Source organism: Leishmania major, chromosome 8, assembly GCF_000002725.2.
Source record: "Leishmania major strain Friedlin complete genome, chromosome 8".
Classification (NCBI taxonomy): Eukaryota; Euglenozoa; class Kinetoplastea; order Trypanosomatida; family Trypanosomatidae; genus Leishmania; species Leishmania major.
This window is the reverse complement of record NC_007249.2, coordinates 460,127-484,382: the sequence shown is the minus strand read 5'-3', so window position 1 is coordinate 484,382 and position 24,256 is coordinate 460,127. Positions and strand designations below refer to the sequence as shown.

Sequence of the window (24,256 nt, the reverse complement as noted above, 5' to 3'; positions counted from 1 at the left end):
TTTTTTGTTGTCTGCTCTGCCTTTATCCCGTGCGCGGCTTTTCTGAGCTAAAGCGATTGTGAAGGGTGCGATCGTTTTATTTGTTGTGTCTCTGCCCCTAATGAAGACGTTTTTCTCCGGGATTGAATGCAACTTTGCCTGCTACACCAAAACACTCGCGACTCTGGGCTACAAGCCAATCAGTAAGTTGCCTGAGCTCCTAGGCGAGGATGACGAGTAAAACCATGAGGTTGATATCCAGTGAGACCGTTATTTACAACGGTGCTGAGATCACTTTGGCAATGCTCCTCACCAATTTCGGAATCAACGAAACGGGCGCACTTATGACAGGGGACGCCTCAAGGTGGTGGCAAAGCCCAGTACACACTCCCTCTGGAGGAGTCAAGCAGCTCCCCTATCCCCTGCGAGTGCCGACCCTCTGCTGGCAGTGACAGGGCCAAGCACCTGCGACGTGGTGAGGTCAGAGCGATGTGTCGCTGCTGATGCCGGCGGTGAGCTCCTTGATGGCGCTGCGCCGGAGAGAGCTGCGACTATGCAGACGTTTGTGCCATCTGTGTGGCGAGCAGGGTGCCCACGTGGCCCAAACGTGTCCCAGCTGGCCCCCACTGCCCACTGGTGGGGGAGCCCGCGCCACCCCGAGGGGAGATGCAGCAGGGGGCGGCCGGCATGATGGGTGAGCGGCTGCGAGGCGCCCTGCTCGGCGGGTGGTGGGCGGTGTTTGGGGCCGAGGGTGCGCACCGGTGACTGAGTCGGCGCACCGCCGCAACGTGTGTCTAGCGTTGCTTTGCGGCAGGCGATGGGCGTGCGACCGGCCCGGGGGCAGCGTTGGGCTGGACCCATGCCCCCTGGCAGAGGGTAAACACGTTGGGAAAGAGAAAGAGCAAAGTGGGGAGAATCACGTAAAATGTGGGAACTCTATAAGCTCTCTCGGATGCGGGTCGTCACATCTGAGGATACTCTTTCCGTTATGATGCTGTTGCAGTACACGACGGGACTCCAGATGGATGGAGGGATTGTTCGCGGCGATGCAGCACGCATCACTTACTCGCGGTGGGCTGTCGTTTCGCGCCTTATCTCAGGTTTGTTGGCCTCTACACTCGCCCATCGCATGCATGGACTCTCTCTTTTCTAGACGGCGTCTGCGTAGTGCGAGAACGGAAGCTAATTGTACTGTCACTTACGAAGTCCAGACCCGTGGCTCGAAGAGCATTCTGCAGGTGACTTTATGGCCCATAGCGGTGATCTCGGCGGCGGATTTTTCCCGTTGCAGGCATCGGACGTTCCCTTCGGTGTCGAATGGAGAAACGAGTATATCGGTGGTACTGGTGACTTGGTAAAATCCGGCGTTGGCAGTTGACAGCTGCGAAACAGCAGGCGGGCAATGCGCAACAAGGAAGTGGCGCGAAATGCAGCATATTTTGTGACTGACCACTAATTAGGGGATACGTCGTTGTTGATGGGCAGAAGTTGGAAGACCGTGTCTTCGCGCGAATCTGCAAAGTAGCTCAAACGATGGATGCCTGTATACCAGAGCTCTCAGCAATGCTGCTGGGGCTGAGCGGTTCATCATCACAGGATACCAAGAGGCGCTCGACGAGCAGTACGGTGTGTCACTCTTCCTGAACCTTGGGAAGGGCCAGGCGGATGCTTATTGACGTGCAAAGCGCGGCGTCGTGCTGCATGTCTTACGGAGGGCGAGGGAAGCGGAGAGGTGAGTCAATCACACACCAGAGGCTGTTAATTGATTCTCCGTTGAGCACACTGCGCTCTCTTAGACACTGAGGAGGGTCTTCAGTTCTCCGAACTCTGTGGAGTACGAGTGATGCCATCTGCGGCATATGCAGAGGTTCTGAAGTACGAGCAAATGGATACCCGATCCTCGCAATCGGAAACGGATTCGGCCACCCTTCTACGGACCACTGGGGCGTGAGTGATCTCTCGAGCTGATCATCCCTTTCCAGCGTCAGAAAGCCGCTGTGAACTGACTGCGGGCATATATATATATATATTTAGAGCGTATTATCTTTTTCCGTCACAGCTCTACGTTTTGTTTCTTGGTATTTCATTCCTACTGATCACGTTGCATGCACGTGGCACCGGTTTCTCGGACGAGAGCCTTCGACCAAAGCAAATCTGCTTTCTGCTATACGAGGGAAGCATCTTAGAACCTCCTCAGTTCTACGGCTCGGGAGGCGAAGCTCTCGTGCATCACAGGCAAGCAATGCTGTTGTGCATGCCTTCCGCGCCTCGCAAAGCGGTGTAGACGCCGGGGCAATGAAAAGGTCTTCCGACTCGCATTCGCCACCTTTTTTCTCTCTCTTCTGCGTGCTTAGCATACCAGACTTCACCCATGCCGCCACCACGTTTTGCGCGTCCCGAGCTGAATGGCATCGTAATTGTGCGACGCTTCCAGCGTCCCCAGCTTGAAACTGAAGCGCCGATTAGAAAAGGTGACCTGAAAGAGCCGTTAGAAGCTGTAGCTAGTCGAGTGGGCTTGCGAGCACGATGTTCCACGAGCTCGCCGTCCGCTGACTTGTGTCTTGTCGACGACCAAGAGCTTGTGCTCATGGGAAAGCTAATGGACAAAGGCGTGTACTATATCACAGGGGGCGTTTGTACTGATGGAGAGGGCAGCGATACATCATCACAAAGCCCCACAGCCGCTCTTGTGAGTGGCACGGCATGTGGGGCGGCACCGCAACCTCCCGACATCACCGTGGGGTGGTGTTTCGACGCGCGCATGCTGCTACATCGCTCTGACATGAACCGCTCCCCTGAGACACCACACCGTCTGCAACGCGCAATCGAGACACTTCAGGGCTGCGAGCGCGCACTCGACGTTCTGCCTGTCGAGCTGCTGGCTCCCTTTACGGTGCACAAGGATAGCAGCTCAGGTTCGGACTTGGGCCGAGCTGTGCCACTGATCAGCGCAGCCAACCGCTCGCAATGGATACCTGCACGACTCGCCACCTATGACGAGGTTTGCTCCTTCCAAGATCCGCAAGTCTACGAACATTTTTTGAAGAGTGGGGCGGCTCTGGCGGACTTGAAAAGCGACGTTTACTGCAACGAGGGGACAAGTAGCGTAGCTGTCCGACTCTCGGCAGGCGCCGTGATCGATGCTAGCGTCGCCGCGCTTCGCGGTGTGGCGGCTTCCCGCTCCGGCACAGCCTCCAGCGCTGCCGGGTGTGTGCACCCCCTCGTGTCATTTTGTCTTGTGCGGCCGCCGGGGCATCATTGCACGGCTTCACAGCCGAGCGGATTTTGCCTGGTCAACAATGTCGCCATCGCAGCTCAGCAACTGCGCATTCGGCACGCATCAGCGTTGGCCTCTGGCCCTCCGCGCATCGCTATTCTCGATCTGGACGTCCACTTCGGCGAGGGAACCGCTTCTTTTGTTGAGGGTGCCTGCGACCCCGCCTCGCTACTGTATCTGTCGCTCCACCGCTACGATAAAAGGCAGTTCTATCCATTTGACGGCCGCGGCGACACGGCTTACGTGGGAGGGAGCCGACACGCCGCCTCCAAAGGCAGCATCTGTAATGTGGCCGTGCACACCAACGGGCAACAGCCGGCACGATGCGAGCAGGTCATCTCCGACCACCTAATGAACTCTGTTTTGGAGGAGATTTTCTTGCCCCGGCTGGCTAAGTTCGGGCCGGACCTAGTCATGGTGTCACTGGGGTTCGATGCTGCCTATGGCGATCCATTGGGCAAGATGGCCGTCGAGGGTGGGTTTGCCTCGGTCCTGTCGCGGCTGAAGGGGTGGTGCCTGCATGACGGACGGACAGCGGGGTTGGTCGTTGTTCTGGAGGGCGGCTACAACCCGGAGGCGGTTGCGCAAGGGGTGCTCTCGGTTGCCCTTGCCTTGAGCCTTCCTCGCACCGATCCTTTGCTGCAACGATTTCTTGAGGAAAAGTCACCGAAGGTCTGGGCAGACCTGCGGCAACGGCAGGAGCGGCGTCATCGCGAGTGGGAGCAGCTGCGAGAGGAGCGGGCAGAGGAGGATCTCGGAGCCGCACCTAGCGGCCGGGGCTCTGAATTGAAGCCGGCTGCATCGGATGAGCCAGAGCAGGTTCAAGAAGACACGCTGCTTCTGGATCGTCACAAGCGCTGGTGTGCCGCACTGGTAGCCAAGGTTCAGCAAATACACCGGGAAGCCATGACACGTGAGCACTAGGTTCTCATCGCCCGGTGCCTAGTGTGGCACAAACCTTTGAGTTTCGACTGAGGTTTTTGCTGTCCACAAACATGAACGCGCTGCACTGTGCGCTTCCCAGCTCTACACCGACGGCGGCGGCGGCTAGTATGGAATCTTGCTGTACGTGCATTGTACTGAAAGACTCGAACGAGCATGTGCCAGCGTCTGATCGCCGATCGGTGTGGCATGTGCGTGCTTCTGCTGCTTTTATCCCACTCCCCCGCACACTCTCGAAGATGATCAACACTTTATCCCTTTCCGCCGTCTAGCTCCATACACAAAGAACTATCCTTTGCTTCCGGCCAGTTCCACTAAGCTTCCTTTCCACCTCCTTTCCACCTCCCTTCCACCGACCCTACCTACGAACATCGACCAGGAGTAAACACACAAGCACACGCATCATGTAGCCCCTACACCCACTCCTTCTGCAACCGCAATCACGCAAAGCCCACCTTTCAAGTGCCCCGACTCGGGTCGACACGCAGCGCATGCACCGGGGAATGTGTGACGCGCGTCGCTGTGCGCCTCGCCCTCTCCCCTGCGTGCGTGATGCATGGATGCACCGCTGCTGTGTGAGGTTGTCCGCGCCTGCGTTGCCTGTGACGACGTCCCCTCCCTCTCTTGCACTGTCCCCGTCCCCACCTGCCCTGCGCCGTGATCGACTTCTCCCGACGCCCTCTACAGACTCTCACCACCACCACCACCATCATACCACCACCACCACCACCACCACTAGCGGCCTCCTATATACCCGCCACGGTCTTAGCGTGCGAGTTGTGGCGTCTGCGTTGCACGTGCTCTCCCCTCGCTGTCCTCGTTGCCTCCTTCTCTTCCCCTCACTGCCCGCCTCCGCGATGGCGACGTCGAGGGCCGCTCTCTGCGCTGTTGCGGTTGTGTGCGTGGTGCTTGCGGCTGCCTGCGCGCCCGCGCGCGCGATATACGTGGGCACGCCGGCTGCTGCGCTGTTCGAGGAGTTCAAGCGGACGTACCAGCGCGCGTACGGGACGCTGACCGAGGAGCAGCAGCGGCTGGCGAACTTCGAGCGCAACCTGGAGCTGATGCGCGAGCATCAGGCGAGGAACCCACACGCGAGGTTCGGGATCACGAAGTTCTTTGACCTGTCGGAGGCGGAGTTCGCCGCGCGCTACCTGAACGGCGCCGCGTACTTCGCAGCGGCGAAGCAGCACGCCGGCCAGCACTACCGCAAGGCGCGCGCGGACCTGTCGGCGGTGCCTGATGCGGTGGACTGGCGCGAGAAGGGCGCCGTGACGCCGGTGAAGAATCAGGGTGCGTGCGGGTCGTGCTGGGCGTTCTCGGCGGTCGGCAACATCGAGTCGCAGTGGGCCGTTGCCGGCCACAAGCTGGTGAGGCTGTCGGAGCAGCAGCTGGTGAGCTGCGATCACGTGGACAATGGTTGCGGCGGCGGGCTGATGCTGCAGGCATTCGAGTGGGTGCTGCGAAACATGAACGGGACCGTGTTCACGGAGAAGAGCTACCCCTACGTCTCCGGCAACGGTGATGTGCCCGAGTGCTCGAACAGCAGTGAACTCGCTCCCGGTGCGCGAATCGACGGGTACGTGTCGATGGAAAGCAGCGAAAGAGTTATGGCTGCGTGGCTTGCGAAGAATGGCCCCATCTCGATTGCGGTCGACGCCAGCTCCTTTATGTCTTACCATAGCGGCGTCCTGACCAGCTGCATTGGTGAGCAGCTGAACCACGGCGTGCTGCTCGTTGGGTACAACATGACTGGTGAGGTTCCGTACTGGGTGATCAAGAACTCGTGGGGTGAGGACTGGGGCGAGAAGGGCTACGTGCGCGTGACCATGGGGGTGAACGCGTGCCTGCTCACTGGGTACCCCGTGTCCGTGCATGTGTCGCAGAGCCCCACCCCTGGCCCAAACACGACCACCACGACGCACGCTCCTAAACGGGTGACGGTGAAGCAGATCACCTGCACGGATTATTTCTGCCGAAAGGGGTGCAAGACGACGGTGATCCCCACGAAAGAGTGCCTGCCGAACGGGGCAGGCGGCTCTTTTCAGATGGAGTGCGGTGACCATCAGGTGTTGAAGCTCACCTACACCTCCATGAATTGCACTGGTGAGGCCAAGTATACGGTGACAAGGGAGGGTAAGTGCGGGATATCGTGGTCCGGCTCGAGCAAGAGCATTTGCCAGTACGTGTAGGGGTGGGGCGTGCGTGTAGGCGTGGGTGCCGTTGTGTGTGTGTGTGTGGTGGCAGCGATGTCGCGCGCGTGAGGGGACCTCCTTGGGTGCACGCGCGCCGTGGCCGCTCCGCGTGGACGCGAGATGTGAGGGCGAGGAAGAGGAAGGCGATGCTGCCGAAGACTCCGCGAGGTGAGGCGGAGCGTAGGGGGAAAATGGACGAGCAGGCGCGCTGTGAATAGGAGCTGCGGCCCCACGCAACTCGTGGTGTACCGCCAATGGCTATTCTGCCCGCCCTCGCTTCGCGCCTTGTCCTCCCCTCGCGTGCCCTCCCTTGTTGTCGCTCTCTTCCCACCCACCTACCCATACACACACACACACACACACACACGTGCACACGCGCGCCCGTTATTCTGCCTTCGTCCGACTCTTTATGTGCTTTGTGTGCTTCTTTGTTTTGTGTGCTTCTTCAGCTCACTTCTGTTTCCTGCCTTCAGCGACATCTCCCACTCCTTGTTTTCTCTTCCCCCCTCAGTAAGCGCTTCGTTTGTGGTTTGACTGTGGTGCGTCTGTGCTGGATCATCTACCGTGCGTGCGCACCTCCCCCATCTCCCTGCATTGTGTGCGTGTGCTGCCTTCACACCGCGCTTGCGTGCTTGTACATGTGTGCACTGCTTGTCGGACGCCTTCCGCCCGCGTTGGCCCCCGCTTCCGCATCCACGGATTATTTATCGTTTGTGCTTGCTTCGTCGGCTCTTCTCTGTGCACGCGCGCGCGTGTGCGTGAGGCGTAACGGTCCCCAGAGAAAAGCATGTCCAGGGAAAGACTATGCGCACATACACACACACATATATATATATATATATATATGAGTTGTACACGTGTGTGCACCGGATGGAGGGTGAGGGTGTACGCGGCTGTGTGTGCGTGCGCGTGTGCAGGATTGCCGTGGCGGCATTGGCGGAGCGCTGCAGTGGGATGGCCCTGGTGCGCTGGCGGGAGCAGTAGTGTCGCGTGTGCGTACCGAGTGATGTACGCCAGCGGCCTCACGAGCACCGTCGCTTTTCCCCCGACTCGGGTTGACACGCAGCGCATGCACCGGGGAATGTGTGACGCGCGTCGCTGTGCGCCTCGCCCTCTCCCCTGCGTGCGTGATGCATGGATGCACCGCTGCTGTGTGAGGTTGTCCGCGCCTGCGTTGCCTGTGACGACGTCCCCTCCCTCTCTTGCACTGTCCCCGTCCCCACCTGCCCTGCGCCGTGATCGACTTCTCCCGACGCCCTCTACAGACTCTCACCACCACCACCACCATCATACCACCACCACCACCACCACCACCACTAGCGGCCTCCTATATACCCGCCACGGTCTTAGCGTGCGAGTTGTGGCGTCTGCGTTGCACGTGCTCTCCCCTCGCTGTCCTCGTTGCCTCCTTCTCTTCCCCTCACTGCCCGCCTCCGCGATGGCGACGTCGAGGGCCGCTCTCTGCGCTGTTGCGGTTGTGTGCGTGGTGCTTGCGGCTGCCTGCGCGCCTGCGCGCGCGATATACGTGGGCACGCCGGCTGCTGCGCTGTTCGAGGAGTTCAAGCGGACGTACCAGCGCGCGTACGGGACGCTGACCGAGGAGCAGCAGCGGCTGGCGAACTTCGAGCGCAACCTGGAGCTGATGCGCGAGCATCAGGCGAGGAACCCACACGCGAGGTTCGGGATCACGAAGTTCTTTGACCTGTCGGAGGCGGAGTTCGCCGCGCGCTACCTGAACGGCGCCGCGTACTTCGCAGCGGCGAAGCAGCACGCCGGCCAGCACTACCGCAAGGCGCGCGCGGACCTGTCGGCGGTGCCTGATGCGGTGGACTGGCGCGAGAAGGGCGCCGTGACGCCGGTGAAGAATCAGGGTGCGTGCGGGTCGTGCTGGGCGTTCTCGGCGGTCGGCAACATCGAGTCGCAGTGGGCCGTTGCCGGCCACAAGCTGGTGAGGCTGTCGGAGCAGCAGCTGGTGAGCTGCGATCACGTGGACAATGGTTGCGGCGGCGGGCTGATGCTGCAGGCATTCGAGTGGGTGCTGCGAAACATGAACGGGACCGTGTTCACGGAGAAGAGCTACCCCTACGTCTCCGGCAACGGTGATGTGCCCGAGTGCTCGAACAGCAGTGAACTCGCTCCCGGTGCGCGAATCGACGGGTACGTGTCGATGGAAAGCAGCGAAAGAGTTATGACTGCGTGGCTTGCGAAGAATGGCCCCATCTCGATTGCGGTCGACGCCAGCTCCTTTATGTCTTACCATAGCGGCGTCCTGACCAGCTGCATTGGTGAGCAGCTGAACCACGGCGTGCTGCTCGTTGGGTACAACATGACTGGTGAGGTTCCGTACTGGGTGATCAAGAACTCGTGGGGTGAGGACTGGGGCGAGAAGGGCTACGTGCGCGTGACCATGGGGGTGAACGCGTGCCTGCTCACTGGGTACCCCGTGTCCGTGCATGTGTCGCAGAGCCCCACCCCTTATCTCTAGCACGGAGAGCGAAGAGCGCGCTCTTAAACGGGCGACGATGGAGGAGATGATCTACAAGCGACATGTGCTGCACGAAAGGGTGCAAAAAACAATCTTCTCACCGCCAACAAGTGTGCTACGAGAACCGGGGGCAGGCGGCTCCTCTAGGACCAAGTGCAGTCTGCACAAGTTGCTGATGTACCCGTACTCGAACCCTGATTGCTTTGGTCCGGGGCTGCGCCTCAAGACTCCTGATGGCAAGTGCGCGCCGTTTTTCTTGAGCCTTATTATGAACACCTGCAAGTGCACGTAGGGGTGGGGCGTGCGTGTAGGCGTGGGTGCCGTTGTGTGTGTGTGTGGTGGCAGCGATGTCGCGCGCGTGAGGGGACCTCCTTGGGTGCACGCGCGCCGTGGCCGCTCCGCGTGGACGCGAGATGTGAGGGCGAGGAAGAGGAAGGCGATGCTGCCGAAGACTCCGCGAGGTGAGGCGGAGCGTAGGGGGAAAATGGACGAGCAGGCGCGCTGTGAATAGGAGCTGCGGCCCCACGCAACTCGTGGTGTACCGCCAATGGCTATTCTGCCCGCCCTCGCTTCGCGCCTTGTCCTCCCCTCGCGTGCCCTCCCTTGTTGTCGCTCTCTTCCCACCCACCTACCCATACACACACACACACACACACACACGTGCACACGCGCGCCCGTTATTCTGCCTTCGTCCGACTCTTTATGTGCTTTGTGTGCTTCTTTGTTTTGTGTGCTTCTTCAGCTCACTTCTGTTTCCTGCCTTCAGCGACATCTCCCACTCCTTGTTTTCTCTTCCCCCCTCAGTAAGCGCTTCGTTTGTGGTTTGACTGTGGTGCGTCTGTGCTGGATCATCTACCGTGCGTGCGCACCTCCCCCATCTCCCTGCATTGTGTGCGTGTGCTGCCTTCACACCGCGCTTGCGTGCTTGTACATGTGTGCACTGCTTGTCGGACGCCTTCCGCCCGCGTTGGCCCCCGCTTCCGCATCCACGGATTATTTATCGTTTGTGCTTGCTTCGTCGGCTCTTCTCTGTGCACGCGCGCGCGTGTGCGTGAGGCGTAACGGTCCCCAGAGAAAAGCATGTCCAGGGAAAGACTATGCGCACATACACACACACATATATATATATATATATATATGAGTTGTACACGTGTGTGCACCGGATGGAGGGTGAGAGTGTACGCGGCTGTGTGTGCGTGCGCGTGTGCAGGATTGCCGTGGCGGCATTGGCGGAGCGCTGCAGTGGGATGGCCCTGGTGCGCTGGCGGGAGCAGTAGTGTCGCGTGTGCGTACCGAGTGATGTACGCCAGCGGCCTCACGAGCACCGTCGCTTTTCCCCCGACTCGGGTTGACACGCAGCGCATGCACCGGGGAATGTGTGACGCGCGTCGCTGTGCGCCTCGCCCTCTCCCCTGCGTGCGTGATGCATGGATGCACCGCTGCTGTGTGAGGTTGTCCGCGCCTGCGTTGCCTGTGACGACGTCCCCTCCCTCTCTTGCACTGTCCCCGTCCCCACCTGCCCTGCGCCGTGATCGACTTCTCCCGACGCCCTCTACAGACTCTCACCACCACCACCACCATCGTACCACCACCACCACCACCACCACCACTAGCGGCCTCCTATATACCCGCCACGGTCTTAGCGTGCGAGTTGTGGCGTCTGCGTTGCACGTGCTCTCCCCTCGCTGTCCTCGTTGCCTCCTTCTCTTCCCCTCACTGCCCGCCTCCGCGATGGCGACGTCGAGGGCCGCTCTCTGCGCTGTTGCGGTTGTGTGCGTGGTGCTTGCGGCTGCCTGCGCGCCCGCGCGCGCGATATACGTGGGCACGCCGGCTGCTGCGCTGTTCGAGGAGTTCAAGCGGACGTACCAGCGCGCGTACGGGACGCTGACCGAGGAGCAGCAGCGGCTGGCGAACTTCGAGCGCAACCTGGAGCTGATGCGCGAGCATCAGGCGAGGAACCCACACGCGAGGTTCGGGATCACGAAGTTCTTTGACCTGTCGGAGGCGGAGTTCGCCGCGCGCTACCTGAACGGCGCCGCGTACTTCGCAGCGGCGAAGCAGCACGCCGGCCAGCACTACCGCAAAGCGCGCGCGGACCTGTCGGCGGTGCCTGATGCGGTGGACTGGCGCGAGAAGGGCGCCGTGACGCCGGTGAAGAATCAGGGTGCGTGCGGGTCGTGCTGGGCGTTCTCGGCGGTCGGCAACATCGAGTCGCAGTGGGCCGTTGCCGGCCACAAGCTGGTGAGGCTGTCGGAGCAGCAGCTGGTGAGCTGCGATCACGTGGACAATGGTTGCGGCGGCGGGCTGATGCTGCAGGCATTCGAGTGGGTGCTGCGAAACATGAACGGGACCGTGTTCACGGAGAAGAGCTACCCCTACGTCTCCGGCAACGGTGATGTGCCCGAGTGCTCGAACAGCAGTGAACTCGCTCCCGGTGCGCGAATCGACGGGTACGTGTCGATGGAAAGCAGCGAAAGAGTTATGGCTGCGTGGCTTGCGAAGAATGGCCCCATCTCGATTGCGGTCGACGCCAGCTCCTTTATGTCTTACCATAGCGGCGTCCTGACCAGCTGCATTGGTGAGCAGCTGAACCACGGCGTGCTGCTCGTTGGGTACAACATGACTGGTGAGGTTCCGTACTGGGTGATCAAGAACTCGTGGGGTGAGGACTGGGGCGAGAAGGGCTACGTGCGCGTGACCATGGGGGTGAACGCGTGCCTGCTCACTGGGTACCCCGTGTCCGTGCATGTGTCGCAGAGCCCCACCCCTGGCCCAAACACGACCACCACGACGCACGCTCCTAAACGGGTGACGGTGAAGCAGATCACCTGCACGGATTATTTCTGCCGAAAGGGGTGCAAGACGACGGTGATCCCCACGAAAGAGTGCCTGCCGAACGGGGCAGGCGGCTCTTTTCAGATGGAGTGCGGTGACCATCAGGTGTTGAAGCTCACCTACACCTCCATGAATTGCACTGGTGAGGCCAAGTATACGGTGACAAGGGAGGGTAAGTGCGGGATATCGTGGTCCGGCTCGAGCAAGAGCATTTGCCAGTACGTGTAGGGGTGGGGCGTGCGTGTAGGCGTGGGTGCCGTTGTGTGTGTGTGTGTGGTGGCAGCGATGTCGCGCGCGTGAGGGGACCTCCTTGGGTGCACGCGCGCCGTGGCCGCTCCGCGTGGACGCGAGATGTGAGGGCGAGGAAGAGGAAGGCGATGCTGCCGAAGACTCCGCGAGGTGAGGCGGAGCGTAGGGGGAAAATGGACGAGCAGGCGCGCTGTGAATAGGAGCTGCGGCCCCACGCAACTCGTGGTGTACCGCCAATGGCTATTCTGCCCGCCCTCGCTTCGCGCCTTGTCCTCCCCTCGCGTGCCCTCCCTTGTTGTCGCTCTCTTCCCACCCACCTACCCATACACACACACACACACACACACACGTGCACACGCGCGCCCGTTATTCTGCCTTCGTCCGACTCTTTATGTGCTTTGTGTGCTTCTTTGTTTTGTGTGCTTCTTCAGCTCACTTCTGTTTCCTGCCTTCAGCGACATCTCCCACTCCTTGTTTTCTCTTCCCCCCTCAGTAAGCGCTTCGTTTGTGGTTTGACTGTGGTGCGTCTGTGCTGGATCATCTACCGTGCGTGCGCACCTCCCCCATCTCCCTGCATTGTGTGCGTGTGCTGCCTTCACACCGCGCTTGCGTGCTTGTACATGTGTGCACTGCTTGTCGGACGCCTTCCGCCCGCGTTGGCCCCCGCTTCCGCATCCACGGATTATTTATCGTTTGTGCTTGCTTCGTCGGCTCTTCTCTGTGCACGCGCGCGCGTGTGCGTGAGGCGTAACGGTCCCCAGAGAAAAGCATGTCCAGGGAAAGACTATGCGCACATACACACACACATATATATATATATATATGAGTTGTACACGTGTGTGCACCGGATGGAGGGTGAGGGTGTACGCGGCTGTGTGTGCGTGCGCGTGTGCAGGATTGCCGTGGCGGCATTGGCGGAGCGCTGCAGTGGGATGGCCCTGGTGCGCTGGCGGGAGCAGTAGTGTCGCGTGTGCGTACCGAGTGATGTACGCCAGCGGCCTCACGAGCACCGTCGCTTTTCCCCCGACTCGGGTTGACACGCAGCGCATGCACCGGGGAATGTGTGACGCGCGTCGCTGTGCGCCTCGCCCTCTCCCCTGCGTGCGTGATGCATGGATGCACCGCTGCTGTGTGAGGTTGTCCGCGCCTGCGTTGCCTGTGACGACGTCCCCTCCCTCTCTTGCACTGTCCCCGTCCCCACCTGCCCTGCGCCGTGATCGACTTCTCCCGACGCCCTCTACAGACTCTCACCACCACCACCACCATCATACCACCACCACCACCACCACCACTAGCGGCCTCCTATATACCCGCCACGGTCTTAGCGTGCGAGTTGTGGCGTCTGCGTTGCACGTGCTCTCCCCTCGCTGTCCTCGTTGCCTCCTTCTCTTCCCCTCACTGCCCGCCTCCGCGATGGCGACGTCGAGGGCCGCTCTCTGCGCTGTTGCGGTTGTGTGCGTGGTGCTTGCGGCTGCCTGCGCGCCCGCGCGCGCGATATACGTGGGCACGCCGGCTGCTGCGCTGTTCGAGGAGTTCAAGCGGACGTACCAGCGCGCGTACGGGACGCTGACCGAGGAGCAGCAGCGGCTGGCGAACTTCGAGCGCAACCTGGAGCTGATGCGCGAGCATCAGGCGAGGAACCCACACGCGAGGTTCGGGATCACGAAGTTCTTTGACCTGTCGGAGGCGGAGTTCGCCGCGCGCTACCTGAACGGCGCCGCGTACTTCGCAGCGGCGAAGCAGCACGCCGGCCAGCACTACCGCAAGGCGCGCGCGGACCTGTCGGCGGTGCCTGATGCGGTGGACTGGCGCGAGAAGGGCGCCGTGACGCCGGTGAAGAATCAGGGTGCGTGCGGGTCGTGCTGGGCGTTCTCGGCGGTCGGCAACATCGAGTCGCAGTGGGCCGTTGCCGGCCACAAGCTGGTGAGGCTGTCGGAGCAGCAGCTGGTGAGCTGCGATCACGTGGACAATGGTTGCGGCGGCGGGCTGATGCTGCAGGCATTCGAGTGGGTGCTGCGAAACATGAACGGGACCGTGTTCACGGAGAAGAGCTACCCCTACGTCTCCGGCAACGGTGATGTGCCCGAGTGCTCGAACAGCAGTGAACTCGCTCCCGGTGCGCGAATCGACGGGTACGTGTCGATGGAAAGCAGCGAAAGAGTTATGGCTGCGTGGCTTGCGAAGAATGGCCCCATCTCGATTGCGGTCGACGCCAGCTCCTTTATGTCTTACCATAGCGGCGTCCTGACCAGCTGCATTGGTGAGCAGCTGAACCACGGCGTGCTGCTCGTTGGGTACAACATGACTGGTGAGGTTCCGTACTGGGTGATCAAGAACTCGTGGGGTGAGGACTGGGGCGAGAAGGGCTACGTGCGCGTGACCATGGGGGTGAACGCGTGCCTGCTCACTGGGTACCCCGTGTCCGTGCATGTGTCGCAGAGCCCCACCCCTTATCTCTAGCACGGAGAGCGAAGAGCGCGCTCTTAAACGGGCGACGATGGAGGAGATGATCTACAAGCGACATGTGCTGCACGAAAGGGTGCAAAAAACAATCTTCTCACCGCCAACAAGTGTGCTACGAGAACCGGGGGCAGGCGGCTCCTCTAGGACCAAGTGCAGTCTGCACAAGTTGCTGATGTACCCGTACTCGAACCCTGATTGCTTTGGTCCGGGGCTGCGCCTCAAGACTCCTGATGGCAAGTGCGCGCCGTTTTTCTTGAGCCTTATTATGAACACCTGCAAGTGCACGTAGGGGTGGGGCGTGCGTGTAGGCGTGGGTGCCGTTGTGTGTGTGTGTGGTGGCAGCGATGTCGCGCGCGTGAGGGGACCTCCTTGGGTGCACGCGCGCCGTGGCCGCTCCGCGTGGACGCGAGATGTGAGGGCGAGGAAGAGGAAGGCGATGCTGCCGAAGACTCCGCGAGGTGAGGCGGAGCGTAGGGGGAAAATGGACGAGCAGGCGCGCTGTGAATAGGAGCTGCGGCCCCACGCAACTCGTGGTGTACCGCCAATGGCTATTCTGCCCGCCCTCGCTTCGCGCCTTGTCCTCCCCTCGCGTGCCCTCCCTTGTTGTCGCTCTCTTCCCACCCACCTACCCATACACACACACACACACGTGCACACGCGCGCCCGTTATTCTGCCTTCGTCCGACTCTTTATGTGCTTTGTGTGCTTCTTTGTTTTGTGTGCTTCTTCAGCTCACTTCTGTTTCCTGCCTTCAGCGACATCTCCCACTCCTTGTTTTCTCTTCCCCCCTCAGTAAGCGCTTCGTTTGTGGTTTGACTGTGGTGCGTCTGTGCTGGATCATCTACCGTGCGTGCGCACCTCCCCCATCTCCCTGCATTGTGTGCGTGTGCTGCCTTCACACCGCGCTTGCGTGCTTGTACATGTGTGCACTGCTTGTCGGACGCCTTCCGCCCGCGTTGGCCCCCGCTTCCGCATCCACGGATTATTTATCGTTTGTGCTTGCTTCGTCGGCTCTTCTCTGTGCACGCGCGCGCGTGTGCGTGAGGCGTAACGGTCCCCAGAGAAAAGCATGTCCAGGGAAAGACTATGCGCACATACACACACATATATATATATATATATATGAGTTGTACACGTGTGTGCACCGGATGGAGGGTGAGAGTGTACGCGGCTGTGTGTGCGTGCGCGTGTGCAGGATTGCCGTGGCGGCATTGGCGGAGCGCTGCAGTGGGATGGCCCTGGTGCGCTGGCGGGAGCAGTAGTGTCGCGTGTGCGTACCGAGTGATGTACGCCAGCGGCCTCACGAGCACCGTCGCTTTTCCCCCGACTCGGGTTGACACGCAGCGCATGCACCGGGGAATGTGTGACGCGCGTCGCTGTGCGCCTCGCCCTCTCCCCTGCGTGCGTGATGCATGGATGCACCGCTGCTGTGTGAGGTTGTCCGCGCCTGCGTTGCCTGTGACGACGTCCCCTCCCTCTCTTGCACTGTCCCCGTCCCCACCTGCCCTGCGCCGTGATCGACTTCTCCCGACGCCCTCTACAGACTCTCACCACCACCACCACCATCATACCACCACCACCACCACCACCACTAGCGGCCTCCTATATACCCGCCACGGTCTTAGCGTGCGAGTTGTGGCGTCTGCGTTGCACGTGCTCTCCCCTCGCTGTCCTCGTTGCCTCCTTCTCTTCCCCTCACTGCCCGCCTCCGCGATGGCGACGTCGAGGGCCGCTCTCTGCGCTGTTGCGGTTGTGTGCGTGGTGCTTGCGGCTGCCTGCGCGCCCGCGCGCGCGATATACGTGGGCACGCCGGCTGCTGCGCTGTTCGAGGAGTTCAAGCGGACGTACCAGCGCGCGTACGGGACGCTGACCGAGGAGCAGCAGCGGCTGGCGAACTTCGAGCGCAACCTGGAGCTGATGCGCGAGCATCAGGCGAGGAACCCACACGCGAGGTTCGGGATCACGAAGTTCTTTGACCTGTCGGAGGCGGAGTTCGCCGCGCGCTACCTGAACGGCGCCGCGTACTTCGCAGCGGCGAAGCAGCACGCCGGCCAGCACTACCGCAAGGCGCGCGCGGACCTGTCGGCGGTGCCTGATGCGGTGGACTGGCGCGAGAAGGGCGCCGTGACGCCGGTGAAGAATCAGGGTGCGTGCGGGTCGTGCTGGGCGTTCTCGGCGGTCGGCAACATCGAGTCGCAGTGGGCCGTTGCCGGCCACAAGCTGGTGAGGCTGTCGGAGCAGCAGCTGGTGAGCTGCGATCACGTGGACAATGGTTGCGGCGGCGGGCTGATGCTGCAGGCATTCGAGTGGGTGCTGCGAAACATGAACGGGACCGTGTTCACGGAGAAGAGCTACCCCTACGTCTCCGGCAACGGTGATGTGCCCGAGTGCTCGAACAGCAGTGAACTCGCTCCCGGTGCGCGAATCGACGGGTACGTGTCGATGGAAAGCAGCGAAAGAGTTATGGCTGCGTGGCTTGCGAAGAATGGCCCCATCTCGATTGCGGTCGACGCCAGCTCCTTTATGTCTTACCATAGCGGCGTCCTGACCAGCTGCATTGGTGAGCAGCTGAACCACGGCGTGCTGCTCGTTGGGTACAACATGACTGGTGAGGTTCCGTACTGGGTGATCAAGAACTCGTGGGGTAAGGACTGGGGCGAGAAGGGCTACGTGCGCGTGACCATGGGGGTGAACGCGTGCCTGCTCACTGGGTACCCCGTGTCCGTGCATGTGTCGCAGAGCCCCACCCCTTATCTCTAGCACGGAGAGCGAAGAGCGCGCTCTTAAACGGGCGACGATGGAGGAGATGATCTACAAGCGACATGTGCTGCACGAAAGGGTGCAAAAAACAATCTTCTCACCGCCAACAAGTGTGCTACGAGAACCGGGGGCAGGCGGCTCCTCTAGGACCAAGTGCAGTCTGCACAAGTTGCTGATGTACCCGTACTCGAACCCTGATTGCTTTGGTCCGGGGCTGCGCCTCAAGACTCCTGATGGCAAGTGCGCGCCGTTTTTCTTGAGCCTTATTATGAACACCTGCAAGTGCACGTAGGGGTGGGGCGTGCGTGTAGGCGTGGGTGCCGTTGTGTGTGTGTGTGTGTGTGGTGGCAGCGATGTCGCGCGCGTGAGGGGACCTCCTTGGGTGCACGCGCGCCGTGGCCGCTCCGCGTGGACGCGAGATGTGAGGGCGAGGAAGAGGAAGGCGATGCTGCCGAAGACTCCGCGAGGTGAGGCGGAGCGTAGGGGGAAAATGGACGAGCAGGCGCGCTGTGAATAGGAGCTGCGGCCCCACGCAACTCGTGGTGTACCGCCAATGGCTATTCTGCCCGCCCTCGCTTCGCGCCTTGTCCTCCCCTCGCGTGCCCTCCCTTGTTGTCGCTCTCTTCCCACCCACCTACCCATACACACACACACACACACACACACGTGCACACGCGCGCCCGTTATTCTGCCTTCGTCCGACTCTTTATGTGCTTTGTGTGCTTCTTTGTTTTGTGTGCTTCTTCAGCTCACTTCTGTTTCCTGCCTTCAGCGACATCTCCCACTCCTTGTTTTCTCTTCCCCCCTCAGTAAGCGCTTCGTTTGTGGTTTGACTGTGGTGCGTCTGTGCTGGATCATCTACCGTGCGTGCGCACCTCCCCCATCTCCCTGCATTGTGTGCGTGTGCTGCCTTCACACCGCGCTTGCGTGCTTGTACATGTGTGCACTGCTTGTCGGACGCCTTCCGCCCGCGTTGGCCCCCGCTTCCGCATCCACGGATTATTTATCGTTTGTGCTTGCTTCGTCGGCTCTTCTCTGTGCACGCGCGCGCGTGTGCGTGAGGCGTAACGGTCCCCAGAGAAAAGCATGTCCAGGGAAAGACTATGCGCACATACACACACACATATATATATATATATATGAGTTGTACACGTGTGTGCACCGGATGGAGGGTGAGAGTGTACGCGGCTGTGTGTGCGTGCGCGTGTGCAGGATTGCCGTGGCGGCATTGGCGGAGCGCTGCAGTGGGATGGCCCTGGTGCGCTGGCGGGAGCAGTAGTGTCGCGTGTGCGTACCGAGTGATGTACGCCAGCGGCCTCACGAGCACCGTCGCTTTTCCCCCGACTCGGGTTGACACGCAGCGCATGCACCGGGGAATGTGTGACGCGCGTCGCTGTGCGCCTCGCCCTCTCCCCTGCGTGCGTGATGCATGGATGCACCGCTGCTGTGTGAGGTTGTCCGCGCCTGCGTTGCCTGTGACGACGTCCCCTCCCTCTCTTGCACTGTCCCCGTCCCCACCTGCCCTGCGCCGTGATCGACTTCTCCCGACGCCCTCTACAGACTCTCACCACCACCACCACCATCATACCACCACCACCACCACCACCACTAGCGGCCTCCTATATACCCGCCACGGTCTTAGCGTGCGAGTTGTGGCGTCTGCGTTGCACGTGCTCTCCCCTCGCTGTCCTCGTTGCCTCCTTCTCTTCCCCTCACTGCCCGCCTCCGCGATGGCGACGTCGAGGGCCGCTCTCTGCGCTGTTGCGGTTGTGTGCGTGGTGCTTGCGGCTGCCTGCGCGCCCGCGCGCGCGATATACGTGGGCACGCCGGCTGCTGCGCTGTTCGAGGAGTTCAAGCGGACGTACCAGCGCGCGTACGGGACGCTGACCGAGGAGCAGCAGCGGCTGGCGAACTTCGAGCGCAACCTGGAGCTGATGCGCGAGCATCAGGCGAGGAACCCACACGCGAGGTTCGGGATCACGAAGTTCTTTGACCTGTCGGAGGCGGAGTTCGCCGCGCGCTACCTGAACGGCGCCGCGTACTTCGCAGCGGTGAAGCAGCACGCCGGCCAGCACTACCGCAAGGCGCGCGCGGACCTGTCGGCGGTGCCTGATGCGGTGGACTGGCGCGAGAAGGGCGCCGTGACGCCGGTGAAGAATCAGGGTGCGTGCGGGTCGTGCTGGGCGTTCTCGGCGGTCGGCAACATCGAGTCGCAGTGGGCCGTTGCCGGCCACAAGCTGGTGAGGCTGTCGGAGCAGCAGCTGGTGAGCTGCGATCACGTGGACAATGGTTGCGGCGGCGGGCTGATGCTGCAGGCATTCGAGTGGGTGCTGCGAAACATGAACGGGACCGTGTTCACGGAGAAGAGCTACCCCTACGTCTCCGGCAACGGTGATGTGCCCGAGTGCTCGAACAGCAGTGAACTCGCTCCCGGTGCGCGAATCGACGGGTACGTGTCGATGGAAAGCAGCGAAAGAGTTATGGCTGCGTGGCTTGCGAAGAATGGCCCCATCTCGATTGCGGTCGACGCCAGCTCCTTTATGTCTTACCATAGCGGCGTCCTGACCAGCTGCATTGGTGAGCAGCTGAACCACGGCGTGCTGCTCGTTGGGTACAACATGACTGGTGAGGTTCCGTACTGGGTGATCAAGAACTCGTGGGGTGAGGACTGGGGCGAGAAGGGCTACGTGCGCGTGACCATGGGGGTGAACGCGTGCCTGCTCACTGGGTACCCCGTGTCCGTGCATGTGTCGCAGAGCCCCACCCCTGGCCCAAACACGACCACCACGACGCACGCTCCTAAACGGGTGACGGTGAAGCAGATCACCTGCACGGATTATTTCTGCCGAAAGGGGTGCAAGACGACGGTGATCCCCACGAAAGAGTGCCTGCCGAACGGGGCAGGCGGCTCTTTTCAGATGGAGTGCGGTGACCATCAGGTGTTGAAGCTCACCTACACCTCCATGAATTGCACTGGTGAGGCCAAGTATACGGTGACAAGGGAGGGTAAGTGCGGGATATCGTGGTCCGGCTCGAGCAAGAGCATTTGCCAGTACGTGTAGGGGTGGGGCGTGCGTGTAGGCGTGGGTGCCGTTGTGTGTGTGTGTGTGGTGGCAGCGATGTCGCGCGCGTGAGGGGACCTCCTTGGGTGCACGCGCGCCGTGGCCGCTCCGCGTGGACGCGAGATGTGAGGGCGAGGAAGAGGAAGGCGATGCTGCCGAAGACTCCGCGAGGTGAGGCGGAGCGTAGGGGGAAAATGGACGAGCAGGCGCGCTGTGAATAGGAGCTGCGGCCCCACGCAACTCGTGGTGTACCGCCAATGGCTATTCTGCCCGCCCTCGCTTCGCGCCTTGTCCTCCCCTCGCGTGCCCTCCCTTGTTGTCGCTCTCTTCCCACCCACCTACCCATACACACACACACACACACACACACGTGCACACGCGCGCCCGTTATTCTGCCTTCGTCCGACTCTTTATGTGCTTTGTGTGCTTCTTTGTTTTGTGTGCTTCTTCAGCTCACTTCTGTTTCCTGCCTTCAGCGACATCTCCCACTCCTTGTTTTCTCTTCCCCCCTCAGTAAGCGCTTCGTTTGTGGTTTGACTGTGGTGCGTCTGTGCTGGATCATCTACCGTGCGTGCGCACCTCCCCCATCTCCCTGCATTGTGTGCGTGTGCTGCCTTCACACCGCGCTTGCGTGCTTGTACATGTGTGCACTGCTTGTCGGACGCCTTCCGCCCGCGTTGGCCCCCGCTTCCGCATCCACGGATTATTTATCGTTTGTGCTTGCTTCGTCGGCTCTTCTCTGTGCACGCGCGCGCGTGTGCGTGAGGCGTAACGGTCCCCAGAGAAAAGCATGTCCAGGGAAAGACTATGCGCACATACACACACACATATATATATATATATATATATGAGTTGTACACGTGTGTGCACCGGATGGAGGGTGAGGGTGTACGCGGCTGTGTGTGCGTGCGCGTGTGCAGGATTGCCGTGGCGGCATTGGCGGAGCGCTGCAGTGGGATGGCCCTGGTGCGCTGGCGGGAGCAGTAGTGTCGCGTGTGCGTACCGAGTGATGTACGCCAGCGGCCTCACGAGCACCGTCGCTTTTCCCCCGACTCGGGTTGACACGCAGCGCATGCACCGGGGAATGTGTGACGCGCGTCGCTGTGCGCCTCGCCCTCTCCCCTGCGTGCGTGATGCATGGATGCACCGCTGCTGTGTGAGGTTGTCCGCGCCTGCGTTGCCTGTGACGACGTCCCCTCCCTCTCTTGCACTGTCCCCGTCCCCACCTGCCCTGCGCCGTGATCGACTTCTCCCGACGCCCTCTACAGACTCTCACCACCACCACCACCATCATACCACCACCACCACCACCACCACCACTAGCGGCCTCCTATATACCCGCCACGGTCTTAGCGTGCGAGTTGTGGCGTCTGCGTTGCACGTGCTCTCCCCTCGCTGTCCTCGTTGCCTCCTTCTCTTCCCCTCACTGCCCGCCTCCGCGATGGCGACGTCGAGGGCCGCTCTCTGCGCTGTTGCGGTTGTGTGCGTGGTGCTTGCGGCTGCCTGCGCGCCCGCGCGCGCGATATACGTGGGCACGCCGGCTGCTGCGCTGTTCGAGGAGTTCAAGCGGACGTACCAGCGCGCGTACGGGACGCTGACCGAGGAGCAGCAGCGGCTGGCGAACTTCGAGCGCAACCTGGAGCTGATGCGCGAGCATCAGGCGAGGAACCCACACGCGAGGTTCGGGATCACGAAGTTCTTTGACCTGTCGGAGGCGGAGTTCGCCGCGCGCTACCTGAACGGCGCCGCGTACTTCGCAGCGGCGAAGCAGCACGCCGGCCAGCACTACCGCAAGGCGCGCGCGGACCTGTCGGCGGTGCCTGATGCGGTGGACTGGCGCGAGAAGGGCGCCGTGACGCCGGTGAAGAATCAGGGTGCGTGCGGGTCGTGCTGGGCGTTCTCGGCGGTCGGCAACATCGAGTCGCAGTGGGCCGTTGCCGGCCACAAGCTGGTGAGGCTGTCGGAGCAGCAGCTGGTGAGCTGCGATCACGTGGACAATGGTTGCGGCGGCGGGCTGATGCTGCAGGCATTCGAGTGGGTGCTGCGAAACATGAACGGGACCGTGTCCACGGAGAAGAGCTACCCCTACGTCTCCGGCAACGGTGATGTGCCCGAGTGCTCGAACAGCAGTGAACTCGCTCCCGGTGCGCGAATCGACGGGTACGTGTCGATGGAAAGCAGCGAAAGAGTTATGACTGCGTGGCTTGCGAAGAATGGCCCCATCTCGATTGCGGTCGACGCCAGCTCCTTTATGTCTTACCATAGCGGCGTCCTGACCAGCTGCATTGGTGAGCAGCTGAACCACGGCGTGCTGCTCGTTGGGTACAACATGACTGGTGAGGTTCCGTACTGGGTGATCAAGAACTCGTGGGGTGAGGACTGGGGCGAGAAGGGCTACGTGCGCGTGACCATGGGGGTGAACGCGTGCCTGCTCACTGGGTACCCCGTGTCCGTGCATGTGTCGCAGAGCCCCACCCCTTATCTCTAGCACGGAGAGCGAAGAGCGCGCTCTTAAACGGGCGACGATGGAGGAGATGATCTACAAGCGACATGTGCTGCACGAAAGGGTGCAAAAAACAATCTTCTCACCGCCAACAAGTGTGCTACGAGAACCGGGGGCAGGCGGCTCCTCTAGGACCAAGTGCAGTCTGCACAAGTTGCTGATGTACCCGTACTCGAACCCTGATTGCTTTGGTCCGGGGCTGCGCCTCAAGACTCCTGATGGCAAGTGCGCGCCGTTTTTCTTGAGCCTTATTATGAACACCTGCAAGTGCACGTAGGGGTGGGGCGTGCGTGTAGGCGTGGGTGCCGTTGTGTGTGTGTGTGGTGGCAGCGATGTCGCGCGCGTGAGGGGACCTCCTTGGGTGCACGCGCGCCGTGGCCGCTCCGCGTGGACGCGAGATGTGAGGGCGAGGAAGAGGAAGGCGATGCTGCCGAAGACTCCGCGAGGTGAGGCGGAGCGTAGGGGGAAAATGGACGAGCAGGCGCGCTGTGAATAGGAGCTGCGGCCCCACGCAACTCGTGGTGTACCGCCAATGGCTATTCTGCCCGCCCTCGCTTCGCGCCTTGTCCTCCCCTCGCGTGCCCTCCCTTGTTGTCGCTCTCTTCCCACCCACCTACCCATACACACACACACACACGTGCACACGCGCGCCCGTTATTCTGCCTTCGTCCGACTCTTTATGTGCTTTGTGTGCTTCTTTGTTTTGTGTGCTTCTTCAGCTCACTTCTGTTTCCTGCCTTCAGCGACATCTCCCACTCCTTGTTTTCTCTTCCCCCCTCAGTAAGCGCTTCGTTTGTGGTTTGACTGTGGTGCGTCTGTGCTGGATCATCTACCGTGCGTGCGCACCTCCCCCATCTCCCTGCATTGTGTGCGTGTGCTGCCTTCACACCGCGCTTGCGTGCTTGTACATGTGTGCACTGCTTGTCGGACGCCTTCCGCCCGCGTTGGCCCCCGCTTCCGCATCCACGGATTATTTATCGTTTGTGCTTGCTTCGTCGGCTCTTCTCTGTGCACGCGCGCGCGTGTGCGTGAGGCGTAACGGTCCCCAGAGAAAAGCATGTCCAGGGAAAGACTATGCGCACATACACACACACATATATATATATATATATATGAGTTGTACACGTGTGTGCACCGGATGGAGGGTGAGAGTGTACGCGGCTGTGTGTGCGTGCGCGTGTGCAGGATTGCCGTGGCGGCATTGGCGGAGCGCTGCAGTGGGATGGCCCTGGTGCGCTGGCGGGAGCAGTAGTGTCGCGTGTGCGTACCGAGTGATGTACGCCAGCGGCCTCACGAGCACCGTCGCTTTTCCCCCGACTCGGGTTGACACGCAGCGCATGCACCGGGGAATGTGTGACGCGCGTCGCTGTGCGCCTCGCCCTCTCCCCTGCGTGCGTGATGCATGGATGCACCGCTGCTGTGTGAGGTTGTCCGCGCCTGCGTTGCCTGTGACGACGTCCCCTCCCTCTCTTGCACTGTCCCCGTCCCCACCTGCCCTGCGCCGTGATC

The 24,256-nt window shown here is 61.3% G+C and overlaps 8 protein-coding genes across 8 annotated transcripts; all 8 read left to right on the top strand.

The window, feature by feature from the left end:
* Positions 1-2,578: 2,578 nt before the first annotated feature.
* LMJF_08_1090 (putative histone deacetylase) lies at positions 2,579-4,180 on the top strand (the record flags this gene model as incomplete). The annotated part of the gene is made up of 1 exon (XM_001681086.1): positions 2,579-4,180. One exon carries the CDS (start codon positions 2,579-2,581, stop codon positions 4,178-4,180), a length of 1,602 nt encoding a protein of 533 aa, XP_001681138.1.
* Positions 4,181-5,055: 875 nt separating this feature from the next.
* Positions 5,056-6,387, top strand: LMJF_08_1080 (cathepsin L-like protease; the record flags this gene model as incomplete). The annotated part of the gene is made up of 1 exon (XM_001681085.1): positions 5,056-6,387. The coding sequence occupies one exon, from the start codon at positions 5,056-5,058 to the stop codon at positions 6,385-6,387; it is 1,332 nt and encodes a 443-aa protein (XP_001681137.1).
* Positions 6,388-7,828: 1,441 nt separating this feature from the next.
* LMJF_08_1070 (cathepsin L-like protease) lies at positions 7,829-8,875 on the top strand (the record flags this gene model as incomplete). Its single annotated transcript, XM_001681084.1, has 1 exon — positions 7,829-8,875. The coding sequence occupies one exon, from the start codon at positions 7,829-7,831 to the stop codon at positions 8,873-8,875; it is 1,047 nt and encodes a 348-aa protein (XP_001681136.1).
* Positions 8,876-10,606: 1,731 nt separating this feature from the next.
* LMJF_08_1060 (cathepsin L-like protease) lies at positions 10,607-11,938 on the top strand (the record flags this gene model as incomplete). The annotated part of the gene is made up of 1 exon (XM_001681083.1): positions 10,607-11,938. One exon carries the CDS (start codon positions 10,607-10,609, stop codon positions 11,936-11,938), a length of 1,332 nt encoding a protein of 443 aa, XP_001681135.1.
* A 1,434-nt stretch (positions 11,939-13,372) lies between these two features.
* Positions 13,373-14,419, top strand: LMJF_08_1050 (cathepsin L-like protease; the record flags this gene model as incomplete). The annotated part of the gene is made up of 1 exon (XM_001681082.1): positions 13,373-14,419. The coding sequence occupies one exon, from the start codon at positions 13,373-13,375 to the stop codon at positions 14,417-14,419; it is 1,047 nt and encodes a 348-aa protein (XP_001681134.1).
* Positions 14,420-16,135: 1,716 nt separating this feature from the next.
* On the top strand, positions 16,136-17,182 carry LMJF_08_1040 (cathepsin L-like protease; the record flags this gene model as incomplete). The annotated part of the gene is made up of 1 exon (XM_001681081.1): positions 16,136-17,182. One exon carries the CDS (start codon positions 16,136-16,138, stop codon positions 17,180-17,182), a length of 1,047 nt encoding a protein of 348 aa, XP_001681133.1.
* Positions 17,183-18,912: 1,730 nt separating this feature from the next.
* LMJF_08_1030 (cathepsin L-like protease) lies at positions 18,913-20,244 on the top strand (the record flags this gene model as incomplete). The annotated part of the gene is made up of 1 exon (XM_001681080.1): positions 18,913-20,244. One exon carries the CDS (start codon positions 18,913-18,915, stop codon positions 20,242-20,244), a length of 1,332 nt encoding a protein of 443 aa, XP_001681132.1.
* A 1,441-nt stretch (positions 20,245-21,685) lies between these two features.
* On the top strand, positions 21,686-22,732 carry LMJF_08_1020 (cathepsin L-like protease; the record flags this gene model as incomplete). Its single annotated transcript, XM_001681079.1, has 1 exon — positions 21,686-22,732. One exon carries the CDS (start codon positions 21,686-21,688, stop codon positions 22,730-22,732), a length of 1,047 nt encoding a protein of 348 aa, XP_001681131.1.
* Between the last annotated feature and the right edge of the window lie 1,524 nt (positions 22,733-24,256).